A 22,539-nucleotide genomic window follows, 5' to 3' on the forward strand; every position below is an offset into this window, starting at 1 on the left:
TGTGATGGCTCAGTATATACTGTATATACACGGCTGTGATGGCTCAGTATATACTGTATATACACAGCTGTGATGGCTCAGTATATACTGTATATACACGGCTGTGATGGCTCAGTATATACTGTATATATACACGGCTGTGATGGCTCAGTATATACTGTATATACACGGCTGTGATGGCTCAGTATATACTGTATATACACAGCTGTGATGGCTCAGTATATACTGTATATACATGGCTGTGATGGCTCAGTATATACTGTATATATACACGGCTGTGATGGCTCAGTATATACTGTATATACACAGCTGTGATGGCTCAGTATATACTGTATATACACGGCTGTGATGGCTCAGTATAGACTGTATATACACGGCTGTGATGGCTCAGTATATACTGTATATACACGGCTGTGAGCACGCTGACAGTCCCCCTCCTCTCCCCTCAGTGTCTGCCCCTGTGCTGGGCACGGATGTAGCAGAGCGGACTGTGTCACGATATCAGGCCGTGCTCTCCCAGGACTGCAGGACATCCTGCTGCATTATGTCACAGGCAGCTATCACGACGCCCGGTGCTGTTTGCTGATCGTGACATGAGCCGCTCGACTCTGCTGCATCTGCCCGTAGGCCCCACCGCTGTGTGCCGGAGAGTACGCGGAGCGGCAGCCTGGGATGAGCGCGAGGAGGGGGTTGTTTACCGCGAGGCGAGCGGCACTGGGGACCCGCGGGACTCTGCGGGGATTTAGGAGGACCGGCTGCTTACCGTTAGATATCCGAGGGAGACGGGAGGAAGAGGCGGGTGCTGCAGCGCCCGGGAGGGTGGGGTGCGGAGTGAGTGTGTGTGGCCGGGGGACGGGGTGCGAGGCTTACCGGAGCGGAGATGGAGAGGTGTCGGGGCCCGGGCTCCAGCGCTGACACTGCCGCCTCTGACGTCACGCAACCTCGTTTTCACTCATCTCTTTATTCCTGATGGCTGTATGGCTGTCACCACTGATATCACTGCTGTCACCACTGCTGTCACTAGTATCACTGCTGTCACCACTGATATCACTGCTGTCACCACTGCTGTCACTAGTATCACTGCTGTCACCACTGATATCACTGCTGTCACCACTGCTGTCACTAGTATCACTGCTGTCACCATCGCTGTCACTAGTATCACTGCTGTCACCACCGCTGTCACTAGTATCACTGCTGTCACCACCGCTGTCACTAGTATCACTGCTGTCACCACCGCTGTCACTAGTATCACTGCTGTCACTAGTATCACTGCTGTCACCACCGCTGTCACTAGTATCACTGCTGTCACCATCGCTGTCACTAGTATCACTGCTGTCACTACCGCTGTCATCACTGCTGTCACTATTTATTACTGCTGTCACCACCGATACCACTGCTGTCACTACTATCACTGCTGTCACCACCGATACCACTGCTGTCACTACTATCACCACTGCTGTCACTACTGCTGTGACTAATATCACTGCTGCTGTCACTACTATCACTGCTGTCACCACCGCTGTCACTAGTATCACTGCTGTCACTACTGCTGTCACCACTGCTGTCCCTAGTATGACTGCTGTCACCACCGCTGACACTAGTATCACTGCTGTCACCACCGCTGTCACTAGTATCACTGCTGTCACTACTGCTCTCACCACTGCTGTCCCTAGTATCACTGCTGTCACCACCGCTGTCACTAGTATCACTGCTGTCCCTAGTATCACTGCTGTCACTACTGCTGTCATCACTGCTGTCCCTAGTATCACTGCTGTCACCTCCGCTGTCACTAGTATCACTGCTGTCACTAGTATCACTGCTGTCACTACTGCTCTCACCACTGCTGTCCCTAGTATCACTGCTGTCACCACCGCTGTCACTAGTATCACTGCTGTCCCTAGTATCACTGCTGTCACTACTGCTGTCATCACTGCTGTCACTAGTATAACTGCTCTCACCACCGCTGTCACTAGTATCACTGCTGTCACTAGTATCACTGCTGTCATCACTGCTGTCACTAGTATCACTACTGTCACCACCACTGTCACTAGTATCACTGCTGTCACTAGTATCACTGCTGTCACCACTGCTGTCCCTAGTATCACTGCTGTCACCACTGCTGTCACTAGTATCACTGCTGTCACCACTACTGTCACTAGTATCACTGCTGTCACCATTGCTGTCATCACTGCTGTCACTAGTATAACTGCTGTCACCACCGCTGTCACTAGTATCACTGCTATCACTAGTATCACTGCTGTCATCACTGCTGTCACTAGTATCACTGCTGTCACCACCGCTGTCACTAGTATCACTGCTGTCACTACTGCTGTCACCACTGCTGTCCCTAGTATCACTGCTGTCACCACCGCTGTCACTAGTATCACTGCTGTCACCACCGCTGTCACTAGTATCACTGCTGTCACTACTGCTGTCACCACTGCTGTCCCTAGTATCACTGCTGTCACCACCGCTGTCACTAGTATCACTGCTGTCCCTAGTATCACTGCTGTCACTACTGCTGTCATCACTGCTGTCACTAGTATCACTGCTGTCACCACCGCTGTCACTAGTATCACTGCTGTCACTACTGCTGTCACCACTGCTGTCCCTAGTATCACTGCTGTCACCACCGCTGTCACTAGTATCACTGCTGTCCCTAGTATCACTGCTGTCAGTACTGCTGTCATCACTGCTGTCACTAGTATCACTGCTGTCACTAGTATCACTGCTGTCACTACCGCTGTCACTAGTATCACTGCTGTCACTAGTATCACTGCTGTCACCACCGCTGTCATCACTGCTGTCACTAGTATCGCTGCTGTCACCACTTCTGTCACTAGTATCACTGCTGTCACCATTGCTGTCATCACTGCTGTCATCACTGCTGTCACCACTGGACGCGGTCACATGAACAGTTGTCCTGGGAGCCTCTACACCTACATGTATCTGACCAACCTCTGCTGGACCAGACCAACACGTGTCTGAATAAATGGATTATTGGTCTGAATCATCGGCACAATCTACAAATGCTTAGTAGGATTGTCCTGAATAGTTTGGACACATACACAATACATCCACCAAAATAACCTTTCATTTTATAGAGATCCTGTCATTTATCAAAAATATGTTTTGTGGGTTTTTTTCCACCTGGTGTAAATGCCGCTGATCTCCTGAATTTCTGTGCGTCTCCATTCCTGAGAGATGGCCCTCTGCTCCTCTCATATCAATGTAATCTTTTTAGCCAAGTGGGTGTGGTCGTCAACTATTCTCTATGGGAGTATTCTTGCCCAGTGTTAATGAATACATCGCTTTAGTAAGATGTACACCCCTCTTTTCTTCATCCAAAAATAAAATACAAATACATTTATGAATATAATATATATTCAGCATTGGCAAGTAACTAAAAATGTGATCTATCAAAATATAACATTACTGAGCCCCATAAATGATTTTTTTTTCCAGGACAATTTTAGTTTTCTTTTTTTTTTTTTTTTAACTACGGGCCTAAGTACTAACAGGTAGATAATTGGGATGGCTTTTATGCTATTTTAGATAATTGCTTTAAACATTGACAGTTGTACCCGGTGTTGGCTCAGACTTGTCACCGACCGCTCCTGCTGGCGATTCAGCTGCTTTACATCAACAGGGCAGCTCTGTTGACAGGGCGTGACTACTGACATCATGCTGATTAGGGATGAATGGAACCGTGGAAGCTCAGGTTCTGGTACCTGACCGAACTTTAGTCCAAAGTGTGGTTTGAGTATCAGACTGGTCACCGACCGCTCCTGCATTTGATTCAGCTGCTTCATGTCAACAGGGCAGCTCTGTTGACAGGGCGTGGCTACTGACATGGTGCTGATTAGGGATGAGTGGAACTGTGGAAGCTCGGGTTCTGGTACCCGACCGAACTTTAGTCCAAAGTTTGGTTTGAGTATCAGACTGATACAGGAAAGATATATATATCTTCGTAGCGTGTTAGCCAGTAGGTAGAATATTTAGACTTGAGAGTCCCCAGTGGTTGATACCTTTTAATGGCTAACTGAAAAGATGGTAGCAAAGTGCAAACTTTCAAGACCTGAGTAGTCATCTTTTCAGTTAGCCATTAAAAGGTATCAACCACTGAGTATCAGACTGGTCACCGACCGCTACTGCCGGTGATTCAGCTGTTTCATGTTAAAAGGGCAGCTCTGTTGATGGGGCATGACTACTGTCATGGTGCTGATTAGGGATGAGTGGAACTGTGGAAGCTCAGGTTCTGGTACCCGACCGAACTTTAGTCCAAAGTTTGTTTTCAGTATCAGACTGGTCACCGACTGCTCCTGCCGGCGATTCAGCTGCTTCACATCAACAGGGCAGCTCTGTTGATGGGGCGTTACTACTGACATCGTGATGATTAGGGATGAATGGAACCGTGGAAGCTCAGGTTCTGGTACCTGACTGAACTTTAGTCCAAAGTTCCGTTCGAGTATCAGACTGGTCACCGACCACTCCTTCCGGTGATTCAGCTGCTTCATATCAACAGGGCAGCTCTGTTGACAGGGCGTGACTACTGACATGGTGCTGATTAGGGATGAGTGGAACTGTGGAAGCTCAGGTTCTGGTACCCGACCGAACTTTAGTCCAGAGTTTGGTTCGAGTATCAGACTGGTCACCGACCACTCCTTCCGGTGATTCAGCTTCTTCATATCAACAGGGCAGCTCTGTTGACAGGGCGTGACTACTGACATGGTGCTGATTAGGGATGAGTGGAACTGTGGAAGCTCAGGTTCTGGTACTCGACCGAACTTTAGTCCAGAGTTTGGTTCGAGTATCAGACTGGTCACCGACCAATCCTGCCGGCAATTCAGCTGTTTCATGTCAACAGGTCAGCTTTGTTGATGGGGCATGATTACTGAGTCCTCAGTGGTTGATACCTTTTAATCGCTAACTGACAAGATGGCAACAAATTGAAAGCTTTCGAGACCTGAGTAGTCTTGATTGCTTGCAATTTGTTACCATCTTTTCAGTTATTCATTAATAGATATCAACCACTGAGTATCAGACTGGTCACCGACCGCTCCTGCCGGTGATCCAGCTGCTTCATGTCAACAGGGCAGCTCTGTTAATGGGGCATGACTACTGACATGGTGCTGATTAGGGATGAGTGGAACTGTGGAAGCTGGTAGGTAGGAAGGTTCTGGTACCCGAACGAACTTTAGTACAAAGTCCGGTTCGAGTATCGGAACAGTATCCAAACTATAACCTGAACCCGAAACCCATTGAAATCAATGAGGACCAGAACTTTGGAGATGGAATATCTCTCTCTTGTCCCTGGACTCACGAACTGTAAAACGGACTTCCAGTAGAAATCAGTGTTCGAAATTCAGCACCAGACACTAGGTGTCCGGTACGAACCCTGAACTTTACAGTTCCGCTTCTCTCATCTTTAGTGCTGATTGACAGCTGGCTCCCCGCAGTTAGGTAGCGAGGAGCCATCTGTCATCCAACATGACGCCGGCAGTCACGCCCCATCAGCCGAGCAGAAGAGAAGCCGCTGCTCTGTTGTCATGATGTCAGCGGAAGCCCCTGTATCGCCGGCAGGAGCGGTCAGTGACTGTCATGTCCCAGCAGAGGTCGGCGCCGGCCACAGCAGGCGAGTAGATAGCCGCTCCCTGCCTGTTAGTGCTTAGGCCTAAAGTAATAAAAAATGAAATATTCCTGGACAGCCCCTTTAAGTTACTGGCAGTTTTTCAGTCAGTGTAATAAATGACCTACACAAGTGTGGTATTGCTGCAATCGGACCGACGCGGAGAATCAGTTTTCTAGGTCGTTTTCACCGTACAATGAACGCCGTAAAAAATAAACACAAAAAACAATGACAGAATTGTGCGTTTTTCACCATTTCGCACCACTTTTTCCTGCTTTCCGGTGTATGAATGGTGTCAAAGGAAAAATAATACAAAGGAAGAAGAGGAAAAACGAAAAGATTGATAAAAAATGGAACTTGGAGGAAATACTTGTAGCAAGCTTCAGAAATGGTGACTGGTTGCAATAGGTAAATCCTTCTTTGTCCCCCCACTAGTATATAGGGGGGGTCCAGCAGGGGTTGCCTAGCAACTACAGCCGCTCCGCTGTACTGTTCGCGCTGCCTGCGTTGCTAATAAAGTTTAGCCCGTTTGAATGCTCGTTGCTCGGCTGTGTGTACTGGGAAGCTCTTGGTTACCAGGGGTTACAAAGATGGCGGAGGGAGAGCAGCGTGCGGCCGGTGAGGTGTCTCAGGCCCTGGCTCGGCACCTAAACGGCCTGAATGACGACAATAAGAGCACAAGGAAGAGGGCCCTGGCCGCCATACTGAGGGAAGCCGAGGACCGGCGGCTCTCCAGCGGGCTCCTGCAGGAAGTCTTCATGGAGCTGCTGAAACCCCTGCTCCGGTCCCTGGCAGACCCTATGGAGAAGTGCAGGGAGATCGCCATCCAGACCCTCACTCACTGTGCCACCAATGTCCCCAGACCCGAGGAGGCGCTGCCCTATCTGGTGCCGGCCATCACCCAGCGCCTGGGGGGCCCTGAGCTGGTGGAGCCCTCCGAGGAGCTGAGGCTGGCCCTCACCGAGCTCCTCGCCCTGCTGGTGGAGGTGTGTGGCAGGAAGCTGGGCCCCTACCTGGACGAGATGGTCAGGATCTTACAGAGGCTCATAGTGGATCCCTTCCCTGATGTAAGAAAGGAAAGCTGCAGGTGCGCTGCCAACTATGCCCGCAGTGTGCCAGGTAATGTACCGGGGCGTAGATGGATCGTTACCCCTCCTCTGATCATAAATAGAAACAATGCACATTTTCTCCAAAAAAAAAATAACTTTTGCAATTTATGACTTACTAAAAATCCTCTCTATAGGGCGTTTCGGTTCTATTTTATACCAGTCCTTGCCTAGGTTACATGTCACCTCTGCAGTGTTATCAGCGGTGACCGGTCTCCTAGACGATGAGTGTTCCCCTGCACTCCTCCTACCACCCTGCCAAGGCAAAGCTACTGTGTGACAGAGGTTTTTCCACCTCAAAAGTTTGGGTCCCGATTGATTTCTATGGGGTTAAGTTTCTGGTACCCGAACTGGACTTTGAACTAAGGTTCAGTTGAGTACCAAAGCCCAAATTTCCACTGCTCCGCTCATCCCTAATGAGGAGCGCACCGCCTCGTGGACAGCAAGGAACATGAGGTTGGGGAGCGGAAGAAGCGTTTTGTCAGTAGGATCAACCCTTCTGCTAAGGCCTCTTTCACACATCAGGTTTTCGCCGTCAGGCGTGATCCGGCGCTTTTGACAGAAACCGGATCCGGCGAAATGCAATGCCGGATCCGGTTTCCCCCCATTGACTTGCATTTGCGCCGGATCGCGCCGGATGGCCATGCGTTTCATCCGGTTTTCGCCGGATCCGGCAATGTGTCGCGATCCGGCGTCTGGAAAAAACGGCTACTGTAACGTTTTTTGTCTCCGGCGAAAAAGCCGGACCCACCGGATCCGGCGCGTCCGGCTTTTTCACACAATGAAAGCCTATGAGCGCCGCAATGCGCCTGATCCGGCGAAAGCCGGATCCGGTGGCCGGATCCGGTTTTTGTGGTCTGAGCATGCTCAGTAGCTCTGCCCACAAGACATATATAAAAGCAAGACAGTGGGACCCACAGCCACACCCAACATGCCACCCAAGAAAGCAACCAAGCGCAGCAGGAGAAGGCAGGAGACCACTGCAGCACCATCAGCACCACCACCACCCCAAATGGAGCAGCAAATGGAACATGCTGAGGAGGGGAGTCCAGCAGCAGATGAGAGACGGTAATTATCAAATCCCCCATTCCTCCAAACTAGGGCCATGGAATATCAAGATATTCATTGGCCCTTTGTTTCTCTTTATTCAACAGCCGCCCAAGAGATGCAGCAGCAGCAGAAATGGCATCACTGGCAGCAGCAACAGCAGCAGCAATACCCACAGCCATGGAGTCTGGCCATCAACAGGACAGCACATCTTCTTCTGGGAGCCCTCCCTCGCATCGTCAGCGTTTGACGGTAAGTTTTTATTTCCAAAATCCATTATCTCTGTAATATATGTCTATTCATTGCCTTTTATTTCAAAACAGGAATCACAAGATGAAGAGGAGCTCCCAGAAGAAGAAGGAAGGGGTGGACAGACACCTGGAGTGGGCTCACAATTGGTAAGTTTTTTGCATCAAACGCAGAAACATAACATCACACTACACACAACACATAGAAAACAATGTTCTGCAGACCACACACAGCAAACAAATGCCTACATCCAAAGACATAACATTTTTTGTTTTCTTCTCTAGTCTTCCCAATCTGGTGCTCGGCCAAGAGGTCCTCGCAGTGCCTCCCAGGGTCGTCGGCGACAGCAACGCGGCGGTCACCAGCGTGTAAGTATAAATATTTTTGCTTTGTTTTTTTGCACTTATTTCATTTCTTTTGTGGAGGCTAATTATGTTATTTTTGTCTTTTTCTTTAACAGCCTTCACAGCGTGCTCCCGACTCTGACGGTGAGGATGGAGGACTCGATGTGGACCACCTCATCGATCTCGTCAGAGAAAGGGAGCCGCTCTGGAATATGGCTGACCGCCGCCACGCTGACCTTATCGTTACCCGACGACTCTGGGAGGAAATCTGTTCGCTCCTTGTGGGCCGCTGGGAGGACCTCGATGTTCGGGCCCAGATTAAAGAGCGTAAGTATATACAGTACCGGTTGCTTGATGTAAACCAGTGTTTCCCGAACTCCAGTCCTCGTGGTCCCCACGGATCATGTGTTCAGGATTTCTATTTACTATGGAAATCCTGAAAACATGACCCCTGGGGACCATGAGGACTGGAGTTTGTGAAACACTGATGTTGTATACTAACCACTTTGTCCTTTCTCGTTTCAGGGAACAGAATTGTGAATCGGTGGCGGTCTGTGAGGGATCGTTTCAGGAAGGAGTTCAATAAAGAGATGCGGGCCCCGAGTGGATCTGGAGGACGCAGGAGCAAGTACAAGTACGCACAAGCCCTGTCGTTCCTCCGGGAAACAATGCTCACCAGAAGGTAAATATTACACACCACATGTGAAAAAAAATGTTAGATGTAACTTTTTTTTTTCAGCCAGGGCCATGCCATGTCAGTATTTAAATTGTTTTTTTTTCTCTTTATTCCACAGCACGGTGAGCAGCACTCGGGAGCCTGCACGATTGGACCCTTCTGAGGCGATCCCTGAGGAGACCGGCACCGAGGGACACTTCGACCGCCCCGGTACATCTGCACCTTCCCAGCCTTCCCACACATTCGACCCATCTGTCCCATCCACCAGCACAGGAGCATCGTGGCCGCCTACATTACATGAAGCTGCTGGTGAGGAGATCGCTTTCCCTTTACCCCACCCTTCTGCCCCTGCCACCTCTAGTACACCTGCGGGTACTGGGCGGCAGCGGCAGAGGGGTCAGGAAAAGAGTTATGCGCAAGAGTTCTTGCATCTGAATGCATCTTTCCAGAACTGTCTAAAAGTCTTGTCAGAGCAAATCTCCGCAGGCTTTCAGCAGATCAACTCCAGCATTCTGGAGGTGAAGACACTTCTGCAAACCATGCATTCAGAAGCAAGATCTTCGCCAAACCACACCTTTTTCAGGTCTGTTGTGGAGCGCATGGCAACACTATCTCCTACCCAGCAGATGCATGTAATGCATTCGTGCCACGGTGCTCTACAGCAGGTTACCTCCCAACCTCCACCTCCCACCACTGTAGTTCCTCCACCTGCACCCCCTCCATCCACTTTCCATCCTCCCCCTCCTATTACATCTGCACCCCCTCCAGCCACTTTCCATCCTCCCCCTCCTATTACATCTGCACCCCCTTCAGCCACTTTCCATCCTCCCCCCTCCTATTACATTCCAGCAACCTCACCAGTACCAGCAACCTCCCCAGTACCAGACATCTCCCCACTTCCAGCAACCTTCCCCGTACCAAACTCCTTCCCCGTACCAAACTCCTTCCCCGTACCAAACTCCTTCCCCGTACCAAACTCCTTCCCCGTACCAAACTCCTTCCCCGTACCAAACTCCTTCCCCGTACCAAACTCCTTCCCCGTACCAAACTCCTTCCCCGTACCAAACTCCTTCCCCGTACCACTTTCCATCAACATCATCTGCTCCTACAGTCCCTGCCCAACCCTCCACTCCACCGCCCACCACCTCTTCTGCCTCCCACATGTCCACCCATTCTGTAGCTTTTTCCACACCTTCACCTCTAACTGTTCCTTCCCCACCACGATCCCAGTCCTCTCTCCACACACCCAGTGTCGGTGTCCCGCAGCCCCTCCAGCAGTATTTCCACCCCACACTACACAGATTTGTAATGTGTGTTTTTTAATAAAAATGCCCATTGGGTTTAAAACCTTTATTAAAAAAGTTTTTTGCACTTTAAAAACATTTTACAAAAAAAAAAAAAAAAAAATTTAAATAAAAGTTAAATTATCGTTTCACAATGGTTGTCTGTCATTTCTTTCTGCGGCGAACTATGTTTAAAAAAAAGGTTAAATACAGGGTATTTCAAAGGTAAAAAGGTATTCAAAACCAGTTATATAACTGTGGGTAAATTTTAGCTTTTTGCCACAGTTGTGTTCCTGGTTGTGTTTGAAGCAAAGTATTTCACCTAAAAAGTTGTGTTTATTGTTGGTGATTTCCTAACAATGTACACAACTTGTTAAAAGGTGAAATACTTTGCATAAAACACAACCAGGTACACACCTGTGGTCTAAAGGTAAAAATAGTAAGACCATGACAAGATAGCCAACTTTGGTTGGCAAAGGTATATACTGTTGGTCCAGAAGGTACACAAGTTTGGTTAGGGCACAAATCTTTCACACTCTGTCATCCTGCCAGTGTACTCTGCCTTGAGGTGACATAAAGTATAGTGCAAAATTGTCCCTCATTACTGAAACCGTCACAGAACTTCTAGTGGTAATATTTCCAATGACAACATCCATCTTCGCCAGTAACTTGCTCTTCTCTCCAACCTGCACTTTCTTCTCTACAACCTGTCAAAGAAGGGCTGTAGGAACATGCTATATATAGTTTTCCAGTAGCCAATCCCGTTCGGAAGGCCACAAGGGTCAATTTTAAAAACCGGATCCGGCGTAATCCGTCGAAAAACGGATAGAAAAACGGATGAACCGGATGAGACGGATCCGGTTTTGTCTGTCAAGAACAAGACGGATCCGGCAGAAAACCGGATCCGGCACATCAGGTTTTACAAAACATTTGCCGGATCCGGCATTCCGGCACGACGCCGGATCGCGCCTGACGCCGAAAACCTGATGTGTGAAAGTAGCCTAAGCCGTCCATATGGGCCTGTAGGTCATGGGAAGCTGATCAAAATGATACCTTGATATCTGCGATCCGCTGTCTTAGGCTGGTTTCACATTAGCGCATTTTCAGCGCGCGCACGGCCGGGGGTAGCTCCGCCCCCGAGCCGGCTCTCTGCCCGGCGTGCCCGCCCCTTCCTTGTAGCGCCGCCTCCTAGCGGACAGCGGCGCCTGCGATCGGCGCACCCTATCTTTAGCATAGGGTGCGCCGATCGTGCGCAGGCCGTGTGCTAGTTGCGCTTTGACCTGCGCTGCGCACTTTTGACGGTGCGCCGTGCGCGCCAAAATCCGAAAAGTTTGATTTTGGCGCGCACGGCGCACCGTCAAAAGTGCGCAGCGCAGGTCAAAGCGCAACTAGCGCACGGCCTGCGCACGATCGGCGCACCCTATGCTAAAGATAGGGTGCGCCGATCGCAGGCGCCGCTGTCCGCTAGGAGGCGGCGCTACAAGGAAGGGGCGGGCACGCCGGGCAGAGAGCCGGCTCGGGGGCGGAGCTACCCCCGGCCGTGCGCGCGCTGAAAATGCGCTAATGTGAAACCAGCCTTAGTCCAGAGAAATCCACATATGTATATGAGCTGTCAAGATCTCTGGATGGGACATAGATCTGATCCCTGACAATTTGACCACAGAGATTATTATTAATGCAAGGGTCTGCTTTCCTGATCACACAGCTCTGCACTGAGGTCAGACCTAGCGCAGCAGGTGGGCATTCTGTATTGAATGGAATATATATATAGTATTTTTAATATTCTGAACCTATAAAACATTTTTATTATTTTTGACATCACACTTTAATAATATTGTGTGCCATATGTATTTTTCAGAACATTTTCACATGCAGTCTGAATCCCTCGTTAAACCCCTGATGCAGACGATCTCCCACCAGCACTCGAAAGTGCGTATAGCCGTCATCCAGACCACGGGGGCTGTTATACAGTATGGCAACAGCAAGTCTGTGGACGATGTCCTCTCTCATCTAGCACAGAGACTGTTCGACGACTCGCCCCAGGTGGGTAATATCGGCAAAATCTCTTAGGCCCATTTGGATAAGTCAGTAATAGTGATGAGCGAATGTGCTGGGATAAGGTGTTATCTGAGCATGCTCAGGCGCTAAGAGTGAGACCCCGCGTCTGCATGTTTCACCGCTGTTCGACAGCCGCAACACATGCAGGCTAACAGCTGCGGGGAATCGAGCATAATTATTCGGGCACGCCGATGACACTCAGCACACGAGCATGCTCAGATAACACCTTATCCCAGCACGATCGCTCATCACTAGTCAGTAATCAATGAACGAGTGTTTGTAAGAACTATTGGCCAGTCAACTCAGATTATCAATCACTGGATGAACGATCATAGCGCTTGTCTGTCAGGTGCAATGATTTTCAAGCCAGCTTACTGATCATTATTGCGAACATATCGTCCTGTGTAAACAGGTGAAGTGCTGCCAATTACTTGGTAGTCTATGGACATAGAAAGATTGTTTATACGACCGTTCTGTGCCCATAGATTGTTTGTCAGCCGATCTGAGCAGACCGTTAAGGCGCCACTCCACCGTTTTTATTTTTATGTCAGTGCTCGAGTTTTGCTACTAACGTAAGTTCTTCAGCTGTTTCCGGCACAGCTGCGGTTACACTCCACCATCAACTTGTGACTGGCTCGAAGTCAGAAGTAGCGGTCACAAGCTCTGTGTAAGTCTATGAGCCCCTCGTTGTGCCTCTCAGACACTTACACTGAGTTGTGACTTCTAACTCGCCCAGGAAACACTGGAGAAAACTGGCAGGTCACAAAGTGCTTGAGACTGAATAGAGCTTTGCTGACAACGGATGAAGATGGCGTCTGGTAAGTGTAAGACATGGGGCAGGGAATGGACATTAGAAGCACCACTCTATATCGTAAAAAAAAAAAAAATAATGGAGTGTGCTTTTTTTCGACTGCCAATCTGATTGCATCTAGCCGATCAGTGGTCTTTAAAGGGAACCTGTCTGCAGTTTTGGCCGATATAAGATACAGCCACCGCCTTTCAGGGCTTATCTACAGCATTCTATAATATTGTAGATAAGCCCCCAGTCCGACTTGAAAGATAAGAAAAATAACTTTTATTATACTCACCCGGGGAGGGGGGCGGTGCGGTCCGAGGGGTGTTGCAGGTCCTGGTCCTGCGCCTGCCATCTTCTTGCAATGCCGTCCTCCTGTTGCTTCAGCGCTCCCCGACATCGCACTCCTGCGCAGGCGTGCAGATTTGCCCTGTTGAGGGCAGAGTAAAGTACTACAGTGCGCAGGCGCTGGGCCTATCTGACCTTCCCCGGCGCCTGCGTACTGCAGGAATTTGCTATGCCCTCAACAGGTCAGAGAAGTACGCCTGCGCAGGAGCACAATGTCGGGGATCCATGAAACAACAAAAGTATGGCATCGCAAGAAGATGGAAGGCACCGGACCCAGACCTGCGACATCCATCGGACCGGACCCCCCCGTTGTTTATGTTCATCCGACACTGGAGCTGAAAACAGCTGTGGGGCTGTTGGGTGTAAGACCCCCCCCCCATTAATCTGCTTTTGATGTCCTTTCCTAAGGATGAGTCATCAGTATCAAGGTAGTGGACAACCCCTTTAAGAAAGAAACCTTCGTTGTATTGGTCCCTCGCATCAGTGACCGCTGAGATCTCTCTTCACTAGTTTACAGGAGGGCCATAGCTGCCCATGAGACCACTTTCTTTCAATTCAATTTTTTTTTTCCATACTGTTGTCCTTATATTATTTATCCACATGTCCACTACTCGAACAACCCCTTCTTAAAAAAGATATTTCTCAGGGTTAAAAAAAAAAAAAAATTCTCAATTCCCATGCCATCATTTTTCCAGCATTGTCAGCATTGGGGGGCCAACTGTGTGACCTTGTAAGGCCACATGAGCGCTGCAGCTAATCAGCGACTGGGCTGTAGTTCTCACACTTCCAGAGTTTTGTTCAAGATAGTTCCCAAACGTCCAACCCATTAGCGGGCACCGATTGGCTGCAGCTTGCTCGTGGCATAACAGCGTCACACATATGATCTGAATGCAGCGGACATCACTGGGAAGTCGCCGGTGTGGTAGTTGAGTACCTGTTGTGTGTTTTTTTTTTTTTTTTTATTTTTTTTTTTTTATACTGTGAAAAAACGGCCAACGTCTTTATATTTGACCAGTGACGACTAATTACAGACGTGGTTCCCATTGAAAGACTTTAGGGCACCAACAAAGGACTTTGCAACACCTTTAGGGCAGTTGCAGATGATCGTGTGATCCAACAACACATCAGATCGCACCCGGACAAGTGTTATGCTATGGGGCCATGCCCAAGTTTGATCTGATATTCTGATTGCACTCGACCATGCAAGTCAGTGAGTCCATGGAAGCCATTGGACTGCACTCGGATGACATCTTGAGTGCAGTCCAGTTTCCTCAGAATGACAGAAGATAGAAATGGTTACACTGGCCAAACTAATATTTTAAGTTTCACTGGCTAATAAAGGGTTATTCCCGTTATTGAAAGTTTATTACCTATCCAAAGGTGACAACTTTCAGATGGGTTGGGGTCCGACCTCTGGGTCGCCCTTCTCCCAATCTCCAGACATTCACAATGGAGCATGTTGACTGCGCCATTCATTGGCCATGGCGCTGATCTTAATGAAGCAATACCTCTCCGGTGGCTGATTCCTTGAAGATGGCGAGGTGCAGTCCTTACAGTATAATGCAGCGGTGTGCGTGTTCCCTGCCACTGTACAGCCGGGCTCCACATTCCTTCCCCACACATCTCTGTCAAGGTTGTGATGGGTCTGTTGTCACAGATTTCTCACTTGTCAGATTGGTCCTCTCGTAGCGTGTGGGCTGAAGCCGCGCTCGCCAAAGAGGAAGCTCTTCAGTAGGATGGTTGGCATAACAAGCCCTAGATGCCAGCAAATACCTTTCACTCCCATCCAGCAATTTCATCATTAAGTTTTTCAATCAAAACAAGCTGTTATCTAGTGCTAGAAGCTTAGACTGTTAATTGGGGGCAATCACTTTCCACGAAACGACGCTCTTTTCTGGAACAGAGCCAAGACTTTCACATCCAGCGCTGAAACGTTAAAGGGACAGACATTCCCATTTTCAGAAAATGCTTAACTGTGGATAAGTGTGGGGGAGGGATGCGACCATAGGACCCTATCCATATCCAATGCAGACAAAAACATGGGGGTGGGGGGGGTGCCCAGGATTAAATATGAAGGGTTGTGCTATCCTTTTTAGCTTTTGGATTGGCAAACTCTGGAGAAAATATGCCTCGATGGACATGTCAGTGATATGTTGTATGAATTATATGTAACGGTGTCATCATCTGCTTTATGTTGCAGGTTCGCCTCGCTGTTACTACCGTGGTGGGCACCTGGCTTTTGGAGCTCAGGGATCGATATTCCTATTTCCATAAACTAATACCTCTTCTGCTGAGCAGCAGTACAGACGAGATTCCGGACATCCAGTAAGTTATGAAATATTCACCTTTCAAAGCATGGGTGATTGATCACTTGTAACGACGGTAAATGCTAATACAAGGCATGAGATCAATGAGAGTCCCAGCAACAGGCCCCCGTGTTCTGAATATCAATGGCAAACCCTTTAAATTGTTGTTCGGTCCTTTGCTAAAAGTCGGCAGTCGCGGTATGCGACTGCAGACTTCCTAGTCCTCACAGTCCGTACACCGCACGCTGTCGGGACTCTCCTGTGTCGGCAGCGAAAGCGCACGGTCTCCTGACCACATATTTGATTTGCATACTTGCAGTCAAATTGTATCGAGCCGTGTGCAACCTCTCTCATTTCACTTCGCACCATCCCACTCATGTTCATTGGGCATAAACTACCGAGTCTTGAAACACAGTGGGATCGGAACAATCTGGTAAATAATTGATACACCATAGGATATAAGGCTATATGCACACACTGCAGACTCACCTGCAGTTTTTTTTCCCGCGGAACCGCAGGTAAAGTGACCTGCGGTTTGGCCTGCGGTTTCACACCTCTACTATGTTAAAGGTGTGAAAGCGCAGTGGAATCCACAGAAACAATTGACATGCTGCGGAAAAAAAACGCAGCAAAACTGTGCGGAAAAAAACGCAGCGTGAGCACTGCGGTTTTGAAAACCCATAGGGTTACATGGTACTATACCTTGTCTGCGGAACTGCTGCGTTTCCGCATGGCCAAAATCACAGCAAAAACCGCAGCGTGTGCACATAGCCTAAGATATAAGTTTTATTTTATTAAATGGTTTTGTTTATGAAGAGGAAAAAAGATATTTTGCCTTTAGGCAACTGGTATGTACTGTATATCCTGCAGCCAATAAACAAAAAAAGTTTTACTCTGTTGTCCTAAAGCATGTCAATGTGAAATATGAATAGCAATACTGCCCCTGGATACTAGGAAAAGATGAGACACTTAGCACATAATTTGGCCAATTCATGCCTGCCCAGCAGCCAACGACAAGGTGGTCTCAAAACTGCTGGGTCCTAACGTGTCTAATGTGAATACCTCTCTAAGGCTAGTTTCACACTAGCGTTTTGGAGCGCAGCGACGGCCTGCGCACGGCCGCCGCTAAGCCCCGCCCCCGCCGGTAGCTCCGCCCACCGGCGCATGACGCTGCATGCGCCCTGCGTCCCCTATCTTTATCACAGGGGGCGCAGGCCGTGCGCAGTATGCGTTTGGCGGCGCATGCGTCCTTTTGACGGTGCGCCGACCTGCGCCAAACGCAACCTGCTGCAGTTTGGTTGCGTCGGCGCACCGTCAAAAAGGCGCATGCGCCGCCAAACACATACTGCGCACGGCCTGCGCCCCCTGTGATAAAGATAGGGGACGCAGGGCACATGCAGCGTCATGCGCCGGTGGGCGGAGCTACAGGGGGCGGGGCTTAGCGGCGGCCGTCGCTGCGCTCCAAAACGCTAGTGTGAAACTAGCCTTAGGCTGAAGTCTGAATTCCTGGGTAGATGTGAATACACCTCTTCCAAGTCTGATTTATGGGTAGGTAGGACCACGCTACAACCTCTTCCCGCTGCGTCCAATCTCCGTTTTATTTTTTTTCTTTTTCATTCTGTCCAAATAGCTGTATAAGGGGTTTTTTTTTTGGGGGGGGGGTTAGTTAACTATGCAGTAAAACTGACCTGACAATGTGATTCTACAGGTCAGTACGATTGCACAGATATCAAACGTGGGTGGTGGTGGTGGAAACATTTTTCTATAACAGGAAAAAATTCTGACATTTTTACGAGACCCATAACGTTGTCATTTTGTGTGATCTGGGGCTGGGAGAGGGCTTATTTTTTGCACCCCGAGCTAACATTTTTAGTCATACAATGTTTTGATTGCCTTTTATTACTTTCTATTGCAATGTTGCGGTGGATAAAAAAAAACCCGTAATTCTGGCGTTTTCAATTTTGTTCTCGCTCCGTAGTTTACAAATCATATTTTATTTTATATTTTGACCAGACTTTTACGAACAGATGTCAGTTATCAAATGTTTTTAATGGGACATAAAGGGGGGGTAATTTTGAACTTTAATAGTTTCATATTTTTTAAACACTTTTTCTTTTTACTGACTTGAAGCTTCGATCATCCGATCGCTTGTGATCTGCAGCAATACCACAATACTGTTATGTATGCACTCATCACAGTCTCCTGTGGATGCCAGCTACAGGAGTACTGTCATGAGGGTTCTTCAGCAGACCCCTGGCTGCCATGCCAACCCATAGGCACCCCACAATTCACATCATGGTGCCCTGATGGGTGCGTAGAATGACGTTACCTCCTGCCGGTGCTCATTATATGCCGCTGTTAGAGATTGACAGCCAATTTCAACAGGCTACTGATGTAGTATACCGTCTGTATTTACGTGTGTGCCATTTTTAGTTTATCACCTGGTTTTTTTTTTTGTTTTTTTTTTGTTTTCCCCTTTTCCCTAATTTTAGGCAGACCGCCTTAGATTATTGGCAGAAAGTTGGATTACAGTGGGAAAAAGAAAATGAAGATGATTTAAAAGATAAGATGGATTTCAGCGCGCCGTATCCTACATGTTATCCGCCTGGAGGTGAGTTGCTATGAGTGGCATACATCAGTTATCCACTGCGGTCTATCCACTGGATGGGTGGTAGCTGTAAAATCACTTGTTACTGCTGGTACCTCCGCCGATTGCCAAAACGGAGGACTTGTGTCCCATGATCTTTCCTGGCCACAAGACTGCCACCAGACGGAGGTCACCCCAGCCAATATATTAGGCTGTGGCTTTACACATATTTATAGTAGACCAAAGGGGCCATTGTTGCAGAGAGTTGACAAGGGGTTGCGATTGCAAGTTTTAGAAAATGGCTGTACAACCGATATATTTCCGTTCTCGCCACATTTTTTTCGTTTCAGTGCAGAGACCTGGCTTGGGATGTCGCGAGCTAATATTTCGAAATCTCTCGAAAGTTTTGCCTGCTGTTAGTCGCGACATAACAGACTGGGTAGCTGGTACCCGGCTGAAAGCGGCACAGCTCCTCGTAGTCTTGTTGCTTCATGCCGAAGATCACGCCACGCAGCATATGGAGCTTTTGCTGAGCACCTTATACCGATCGTGTCTGGATGAAGAGGAGAAAGTAGTCCACAATGTGAGTTATTGGTTTGTTGCTTCATCTCTATGAATAGTCACATATTTAGGGTATTTATTTTCAGACACTGTGGTTTTTGTTGAGGATCTGGGCGAATATTCTGCACCAAAAATAAGTGGCACATTTACAGTGTAGAAAAACCTAATTTACACACACGCTGCTGGGAAAAAAATAAAGACTAATGCAAATGAAGAGTGGCGTTTTAGCAAATAGAAAGCACTTTTTTTAATTACATACATTCTAGCATTCTAGATATATACAGGTAATGGAATGCTATTGATCAGATTTCTAAAAGCATTTTCCCCCTAAAATAAATCCTCATGGCTTTGAATCATACCGTATTTTTTTTGTATTTCAAGACACATCCCCCCCCCCAAATGGGGGTGTATCTTATAATCTAAATGTAGCTTACTGGCTGCGGAGGAGGGGGCAGGGGGGGTCCTGGGTCGCTGCTGCAGGAAGCCTATGTTGGCGGCAGGAGTGGGGCGATGCTGCGGGCCTCAGACCTGTAGGAGAAGGTAGTCGGCGATGCGGGGGCTCCGCCAACATTTTGGGAAAGACTGGAGCCACAGGACTACCTATGCTTTTCAATGGGATGGACTGTGGGAAAATGGTTTTGTGGAGGCGGCACATGTGCAGATTGAGAACTCTGCAATGAGATTTTGGCTCCCGAGATCTCCAATTGCTTATATGCCATTTTCCCCTAGTCCATTGCATGGCAAGTGTCGGGGGGGCTCCAGACTCTCACAAAATGTTGAACCCCTGCACCGCTGAACAACTCCTCCTACCAGCCTTTGGCCCGTAACATCGTCCCACTCCTACCTCCTCTGAACACCAACTCCTACTAGGCTGGGGCCCGCAGCATCTCCCGCCTCCGCCTGCTTCTTGCAGCAGCGACTCTGCCCTGCCATCTGGGACCCCGCTCCACTGTCGCCTCCCCCCAGGTAAGTTACGTAAAAGTGGATTATAAGACGCACCACCATTTTATTAAAACTTTTTTTTTTTTTTTTTTTTTTTTCCCCCTCCTGTTTTTCTCCCCAAAATTTTGAGTGCGCCTTATAATCCGCAAAAAGATAGTTCTTTTCAGGACATACCATGTATATTTTTTGTTTCTCAGTTATACTTGTTCCTGGAAATGAAATGTAAAACATATTTTTTATTACTCACATGATATCTTTTTGTAATATTCAGATTGCTTTGCAGAATTGGGTCTCTCCTATATACGTCCAACAGACAGAGGAACAGTGTGGTCAGACCGTTACTATAGTCATAATATCTGTCTGCACTAGTGGCTTCTACAGAACCTGGAAGTGATCCATGGCCACATGTCGCCCCTTCCAAAAATATCGCAGGACAAACTTGCACAAGATTGTAGATTTTTTTTTTTTTTTTTTTTGAATGACTACGAAAACCAAACTTAACCATGACCCCTTATTTAATTATGTACATACAAGGTTCATATTAATACCACAAATACAACCCTGTTATGAACTCATTTTCTCCTTCACATTTGATGTCCGATGAACTCCCTCTGCTGGTGAAAGGAGGTAGTGAAATTGATTTGGATGGGAAAAACCTGTCATCTGAACAGGTGGAGTGTGATTGGACATCCGGAATCTCTGAGTGGATATAAGGCCGCCTACGCCCTGCTGGGTTGGTGGTGATCCTCTCTGCTCTGAGCTCTGGCCTCCAGTTTAGTCTTGTCTACTAAAGCTAAGTTTTTTGCTCTGCTATTGTTCCATGAGATTTTGTCTGGTTTTCTTAGTGTTTGTGTTCAGCCAGCCCTGGTTGGGACTGGCTGAACTCCATTTTTGTCTCTGATCAGTTGATCTCTTTGCTCTGTTTTCAGAATATACCTGAGTGCTGATATAGTGATTTTGAAGTCTTGTGACTTCAGGGCCTTTTCTATCAGACGTGTTGGACATTATTTTTGGCAGGGTTTTTGCTTGATTGCAGACAGTTGCTTTTCTTTCCTGTCCTATCTAGTTAGTGAGGGCCCCATCGTTTGCTCAGCCTGTCTTTCTGTCTGTGTTTGTGTTTTCATCTGTTTTCACCGTCAATACATGTTGGGGGCTGTCTATTGCTTTGGGGTCTGCTCTGGGGCAGTTTAGATTTCCCCTTTCTTTCTTTAGGCTTATTTAGTTCTCCGGCTGTGAACGAGGTGTCTAGGACGACCGTAGGAACACCCCACGGCTAATGTTAGTTGTTGTGAATAGGATCAGGGGTCTGCAATCCGCTAGCTACCAACCTCTCCGGTTTTCTGGACTTAGCTTGTATTTTTGTTTTTTCCTCCTCCGGTGACTCATTCATAACACAACCCCAGGCTTATCCTTATGCAAACTGCATAAACATATCAGCTACATAGGCAGCAGATCCCCCCCATCCATAAGATGAAGCCTCCACCCCACCTTGAAAAAAAGCACAGTCTGTTTCCATTGATACTCTAGCCCCTAAGTGAAGAGTTGGGGACCCCCCAACGATTCAACATTTATTATCTTCTATGGAAAGGTGGTGAATGACTATCGAGGGAAAATCTCACTGTACCGACACGATGGAGGAAAGTGATGATGATGCAGCAGGTATTATCGGATGGTGTTCTATACACCGTCACGATCAAACCACCTTTCACACTGCTACTTACTGTGTAATAAAGGGGGAGAAGATGGTCTCTTCTGAGACGTCTTCCAGGTGAGTAGGAATTCTAGCTGATGGGAGCGGATTTCCGTTAATAAAAATCAGGGCTTTATTATTAGTGAGAACCACAGATGTTAGAAAATTATGGCTTTCAGGAAGAATGACCCCCGATGACGTCTCGTAAAATTGTCTATAATGCCCCGTAAATCTGTGTTAATTGTTCTTATCTTTTCACGTTGCCCCCTACTATGTGAATGTTTTGCTCATATCCTCCAGTCGGGGTCATTTGAAGCAACTTGTTCTCTTCTATGTTCATAACGGATTACATTATGGGGTGAAGAACTACCCCTGTGCAACCTCTGAAGATGGAGCAGTGACTGTACCTTGCCTGGCAGCCAACTGAAAAGGACCTTTTGTGAGGAGCAATGTGACAGTCACTAAAGTCCTTTTCAACTGGATACCAAGCGGAGTATACAGTTTTTTTTTAAACTAGCTTCGGGAGATATTTAGAGGATCCTGTTCCAACAAGCTTCTTTTTTTTTTTTTTTTGGTCTGTGGACACAAAACTGTGCTGTGCAGCTTCACAACTGTTTACATCTGGCTGCCACCATAGCCAAGAACACCTTATTGGTGGGCTGTTGGGTGTCGGACCCCCACCGGTCTGATGCTGATTACTAGAGTTGAGCACAGATTTGCAGGCGGGACCCTGGTCCAGCAGAGCCATGTTAGTAGTATGTGACCACTAGCCCAAGCCCTACGAACCTCTTCCTTGCTGCCAATGTGCCCAGCACCTGGTTAGTAGGTCTAGGGCAATGTTATTGTTGCAGCAAGACCTCACAATGGGCCGTCTAGTCAGAAGGCTGAACAGTTGTGAAGCTGAACAACGCAGTTGTTCT

At 48.0% G+C, this 22,539-nt stretch overlaps 2 protein-coding genes across 3 annotated transcripts in view; one reads left to right on the top strand and one right to left on the bottom strand.

Annotated features, from left to right (window-relative positions):
• The window catches only part of PRKAR1B (protein kinase cAMP-dependent type I regulatory subunit beta), a 182,502-nt gene extending 181,520 nt beyond the window's left edge, over positions 1-982 (bottom strand). The window contains exon 1 of one of the 2 annotated variants that reach the window (XM_073543099.1): positions 871-982. The gene's annotated coding sequence lies outside the window, so the exon portion shown is untranslated. Of the gene's footprint in view, positions 1-763 lie in introns of both variants that reach the window. The other variant, XM_073543100.1, reaches the window with a different exon arrangement.
• Positions 983-6,155: 5,173 nt separating this feature from the next.
• The window catches only part of DNAAF5 (dynein axonemal assembly factor 5), a 54,726-nt gene continuing 38,342 nt past the window's right edge, over positions 6,156-22,539 (top strand). Inside the window, exons 1-5 of the mRNA XM_073543098.1 lie at positions 6,156-6,748; positions 12,193-12,377; positions 15,734-15,858; positions 18,332-18,450; positions 18,777-19,009. Of these exons, the coding sequence (XP_073399199.1) occupies positions 6,163-6,748; positions 12,193-12,377; positions 15,734-15,858; positions 18,332-18,450; positions 18,777-19,009 (1,248 nt within the window). The 5' untranslated portion in view covers positions 6,156-6,162. The remainder of the gene's footprint in view (positions 6,749-12,192; positions 12,378-15,733; positions 15,859-18,331; positions 18,451-18,776; positions 19,010-22,539) is intronic.

The sequence above is a fragment of the Dendrobates tinctorius genome, unplaced genomic scaffold, assembly GCF_039654945.1.
Source record: "Dendrobates tinctorius isolate UK_male_01 unplaced genomic scaffold, ASM3965494v1 ptg000129l, whole genome shotgun sequence".
In the NCBI taxonomy this organism is placed as follows: domain Eukaryota; kingdom Metazoa; phylum Chordata; class Amphibia; order Anura; family Dendrobatidae; genus Dendrobates; species Dendrobates tinctorius.